This window comes from Cyprinodon variegatus, unplaced genomic scaffold (assembly GCF_000732505.1).
Source record: "Cyprinodon variegatus isolate N-32 unplaced genomic scaffold, C_variegatus-1.0 Scaffold1460, whole genome shotgun sequence".
Lineage (NCBI taxonomy): Eukaryota > Metazoa > Chordata > Actinopteri > Cyprinodontiformes > Cyprinodontidae > Cyprinodon > Cyprinodon variegatus.
The window spans coordinates 119,908-125,318 of NW_015151913.1; the positions used below are offsets into that span (position 1 = coordinate 119,908).

The 5,411-nt window shown below is 41.2% G+C and overlaps 1 protein-coding gene across 1 annotated transcript in view; it reads right to left on the reverse strand.

Annotated features, from left to right (window-relative positions):
* Positions 1-512: 512 nt before the first annotated feature.
* The window catches only part of LOC107103484 (tissue factor pathway inhibitor-like), a 15,319-nt gene continuing 10,420 nt past the window's right edge, over positions 513-5,411 (reverse strand). The window contains exons 4-10 of the mRNA XM_015403205.1: positions 5,212-5,235; positions 4,703-4,864; positions 4,559-4,615; positions 4,302-4,469; positions 4,075-4,119; positions 2,397-2,505; positions 513-2,289 (exon numbers count right to left, since the gene is read on the reverse strand). Coding sequence (XP_015258691.1) covers positions 2,196-2,289; positions 2,397-2,505; positions 4,075-4,119; positions 4,302-4,469; positions 4,559-4,615; positions 4,703-4,864; positions 5,212-5,235 — 659 coding nt within the window. The 3' untranslated portion in view covers positions 513-2,195. The remainder of the gene's footprint in view (positions 2,290-2,396; positions 2,506-4,074; positions 4,120-4,301; positions 4,470-4,558; positions 4,616-4,702; positions 4,865-5,211; positions 5,236-5,411) is intronic.

Sequence of the window (5,411 nt, forward strand, 5' to 3'; positions counted from 1 at the left end):
TTGACATTACTGTGCGAGGGATGTGCTTAAGGGGATTGGCCTCTGGGTGTTTATATACATCAACCATAGGTTGCAGAACTGAAAGTGTTCCGGACTTTGTCAGTTCTGGAAAACTTGGCATTAATTGGGTTGCCTCAGATTTATATCCGTTTTGTAGTTGTCATAACCTGCATGGCCGAGACTTGGCACAGCCACATTTGACCTTGGTAGATTACTACAGGGAATAGAGAACTAGGATGGTCTTTCAGTAGCAGTAAAACATACCTTGCACTGCAACATAACTTGCTGTGAAACAGTTTACAGAAGAGAGAAAAATAAGATAGCAAGAAATAAGATAAAATAAGATAAGGACAATACTGGCTTTTTCTGTTCCTCTTGACCACAAAGTTTATCCTCACTGTATGCAAATTACTTTGCAATGACAGTTGCATTAATGTGGTTCGAAGCGTTGTTTAACCCGTCAGCTGATCATTTACTAAGCAGACCGTGGAAATAAACACATTCAGACAGAATTGGTTCAACTCAATTTATTGTTTCTGTGTAAAATGATCAGCTTATAGTTAAAAATAAAGACCACAACAGTGTAATTAAAAGCAAACATTGATTACCTAATTAATAACCTGATATGGATAAAACATGTTATAGGTCTTAGAGTCAAAGAACACATCCAGAAACCCCAGCGTGACCCTTTTCAGATAGATTATAGATCAGATCACTGATCACAGTAAAACCAATACCTCTAAGGAAATATAACTTCCATCGATAAATGGATTAAACAGCAGGCTGTAAGGGCTCACAATAAATCAACAAAACTAATGCTGTTCAGACCTCAGATTGCAGGGAAACAGGTCTGTACAGGTGCATCATGGGAACTTGTGCTTAAAAGTAACAGTAAGAAAGTAGTAGCAGTATTTCTTCTGGGTCCATCAATAAACACATCCAATAATAACCAAAATATACACACTCACACAACTTATATAGAAATGATTAATAAAATGATTAACGACTGAGAAAACAGAATCAGACGTCTATTAAAATAGATTGCATCCCCACTTATAACTGATCAATAAATCCATAACTGAAAGCAATAAGTGATCCAGACGATTCCTTCATTAATTACTTTAATCACAGAATAAACAATAGTTTGACCATTTAATTAAAACCACCTGAGCTCTGATCCGTCATCTAATCAGCTCACCGATTAATCACATCAAGCTTAAAGAAACAGTTTCTCTACTCGCAGCCAATCAAAGGCTCTGCTCTGAACTTTGAGCAGAACCACAAAAGCGAACCAGTTATGGCTAAACTGATCCGTCAGTAACCAAGCTCTCTGCAGGTTCTGTATGGTTTTGTCTGGATGAGGAATCTCCTTATCTATTAAGTTCTGATCATCTCTCAATAAGCTCTGGCTGTTTCTGGACTTTCAGGCAGATGTCGGATCTTTCTGAATCTGGACTTGTTCAAAGATTTAACCAGCAGAAAAACATTCCAATTTCCTCGGAAACACAGAGCTCCATATGAGAACTAGATTAATGGGTAAGATGGAGAGGAATTGGAGACGTTAAAGATCAGCAGGCAGGAAATTTAAATGTTTCTATTTGAAAGGGACTAATGATCGATCAGGACCTTGATCATGTGGATAAAGAAGCACAGCAGAACCGTCTGATTCTTTCCCAACAGATGATCAATAAAAATTATCAATGACTTTGTTTCTGACAGGAAACCAGGAACTGATCAAGTCTGGAAACAGAAAAAAACAAAAAACAACTAAAACTCTAGACTGTGTGGTTTTAGCACAGGATTGATTCTTTTCAGAAAATTCATCAATATTTAGGGGTTCATGGTGGTAACCGTCTCTCAGGGTCCAATTAGTTATCAGGAGAGGACCAGATGTAATTTGGGGTGAGCTTTGATGGTGAAGTGTGTCTACAAATTAAATGGCTGCTTCAATGAGGTGATTAATTGGTGGTGATCAGTGACAAAATCAGACAGGGCTCTGATGCTGCAAAAAGGAGAAAATATTTTATTGATGCCCTGGGATCTGCCTCAGAACTGAAGATCAGCCCATTCAGGCTTTAATTAACCATTTAAGGAATGATTGATTCAATTTTTGACCAGATCTTTGTCACCATAATAAATCCCAGTAAGAAATGAGATATCAGTTTTGAGGCAGAGCCCCAGTGGATTCAGAGCACCTAGGCCTTTGGTTCTGGTCTGGGGCTCTCAGGAATGCTCATCGAGTCCTGAGATGACAGCTCATCCCTGTCGGGGATAAGCCCCTGCTTGTCACTAGGAGACAAAGACAGAAAGAGTTTTAGTTAGACAGTGTAAACAGGTGACCGTTTGAGTGATGCAAACACCATCCCACAGGGGGCAATGCTGCACTCTAAGCTTACCTAATGGTGGAGTAACTACGGGACAGACGGCGGCGTCTCAGCGTGATGACGACCAGCGTGGCAAGCAGCAGAGCAGAGATGGCAGCCAGAGTGACAAAGAGGAAGGCAGCTTCAAGAGAGAGAAGAAGATGATCAGATTTCTGTTTTTTGTTTTAAAACACACCTCACAGGAAGTTCTTTACTGATAAACTTTGGGGTCATTATAGACCCATAACTCCAGAATTATATTGACTTTTTCTTTTCCATCTGTAAAATAATTCTGAATTCAAGATATTCAGATATGTAAACCTGTCAGTACCTCTAACTGCATCACTTTCAGTAACCAGGTAGAGCCCATTTTCAGATCCAGTCAGCTGCTACAGTTTTACACTGTAAGTCTTAAATGACACAGTATCAGGACTGATTAAAATAATAAGAAAAATAAAGTGAGCTAAAGCCTCTCAAAAGCTGAGTGTTTTCCACATGTATTAAAAATTCTTCCTGTACATTTTAATATCTAAAATGACAGAAGAACAAAAGGCCAAATCTAACATTCATATACATCTATATGCTGATGACACCAGTATATCCTTCCACATTTCCTACCCAACTAACAGAACAATTTAAATCAGGAATGTCCCGATACCAGATCTTCTCAATCACAAACATTTTAGTACCTTGTGATGCAGCGTACGGATTCAATACTTAAAAGTTAGTCATCATGAAGAGTTTATCATATTCAGACAGGTAGACTTATGCGCTGGTGAAGATTCTCAGTCATCCAGGTCATGGTTGTTCCAAAAAAAGAACGTTAAAAACAATTTACTGGACTTTGTTTCCAAGTTTTAAGATGTTTCGCTTCCCATCCAGAAAGCTTGTTTTTTGTTTCGAAAACATGCAAATCAGAACAGACGAAGGGGTCCACCCCTTTGGAACGAGGATGTTTGGCTTCTTTTGTTAGACTGCAATACCCCAGCCCCATCCAAGTATCTGAAAAAAGGGTCATTAGAGGGAATTGTCGGCCTCGCTGAATAGGTGAGGTCCTCTGCTCTCCTGTACAGGGGCTGTGATGATGGCAGGAATGGATTAACTCAATTGCTGCAATGTAGGTTTTTGAAAGCTGGAACCCAAGTCCACCCTCTCTGTTTAAGGGGGTGGACTCAGCCCCTTAAACACTACCTTACAGTTCAATTGAGATCTCTTTATTCCTTCTAACTCTTCATGACAAGTTTGCTGAAATAACTTGCAGGAGGCCCTTATTTAGCCTAACTTTAATGATGCTTTGGAAGTTTTTTTTTAAAGCGCCGATCTGTGCTTACAGACCCTTCTGGATGTGTAGATAACTACCAGATTCTTCTGTAAACTAGCTGGGAGGGGGGTTGCATTTTTAGTTACCGGTATTTACTTGGCCAAGCAAAAGGTATTGATCCATCACAGGTACCTGGTTCCGCTCTCAATAACTAATTAGTTTTGCGAAGAAGTTGAGCCCATATTTACAGGTAAAAAAAAATAATTACAAGCTGAACTTCATCTAAACTCAGGACAGTCCCATTAAGATTATTAAATCTATCGCCTCTTGATTGACCGCAGCAGTTCCTAAACAGATAGAGCTGATTGTGGAGGTGGCTGTGCCAGCATCTTTGGAGAGAAATTTTGAAATGTCAGAATCAACACAATGGAAGAACCCAGAGGAAATCACCTGCGGTCCATCGGCTTTTGGTTTTACCACGACTATCGAACACACCTACAAGAGAAGGAAAAGGAAATCCTGAGAGACATTTCTCAACCCAGGTAAAACATTTAGTAGGTAGTAGTTTAGATACAAAACCTAAAAGATTCAGACTGTACTCCTGTGGTACTGCTGTAGAAGCTTAAACCAGTCAGGCTAGCAGATCAGGGTGTCAGTGATAAAAAGCGTGTAGTTACCTGCTCCGGAGCAAGCAGCCATGCACTCCTCTATGGTGTTGAAGTTGTTGGCATTCCCTCCACAACCGCCGTACACGAAACTCTGGCAGGAGGCTGTGTCTGGGTCATAGTAGAACTTTGGGAAGTAGGCCCGGCAGAGTCCACCCTCAGGACTCAAAGAGCAGCGCTCTGACACAGAGACACAAAAATAAACCACTGTGTCCCTGGATCTGATCAAAACCACCACAGCCATCAGGATGCCCAGCTAACGCTCTCACCTGCAGAAGCTTCTTTATCTTCTGGGACCTTCTTGGAGGAAGGCAGTACAGAGATTCCTACATACAGAAAATGACGATGGGAAATTACTTCCAGCCTCAGCTGCACCCTGTAATATCCAGGTAGAACTAGACCTGGTACCTCACCTACACAGGCGGACTTGCAGCTGTCCTCGTCTGGGTAATTGTTCTTGTTTCCTCTGCAGCCACCAAAGATGAAAGTCTGACAGTTTCCGGTCTCTTTGTTGTAGAACCAGCGCGGTATGGAAGCTCTGCAGGGTCCAGTCTGATATTTTGCTTCACACTTCTCTAATTGGACAACCACACACATGTACAACACTTTACCAGACCTGCTCATCATGCTATAATTTTCTTAGAGACATAGCGGGAGGTCAGAAGGAAATTCCAGTTGAGTGTCAATAGGGTAGAAGGTTCACAGACGTCTCATTTGACCACCAGGAAACACAGAAACCCACAAAGCCCAGAGGATTCGCCCAGACCACAGAAAACCTCCAGGAGCTTAGAGAAGCCCTAAAGACCACCAAAACATCCTCCCAAAGATCAATCACTCTTGGCATTTCCAGAATAGTCACACATTAAGCTCCACAACCAGAACCAAGCCCACTAGCACACCAAGAGGACTAAGTGAAACCTACCTGCATAGTCATCAGTTTGGATTTCTGCAGGAAATGGAGAAAAAGTTCAATGACTGACTTGCAGCTCAGAGTCACATGACTTCAACTCTAACCGCTCTGCTTCTTTTGGTGCATTTACATCGAATGTGAAAGCAGTGAAAATCAGCAGATTTATGCGCTTTTCCTCGTCTGACACTTCGCCAGAAATTTTCCTGGTAAGA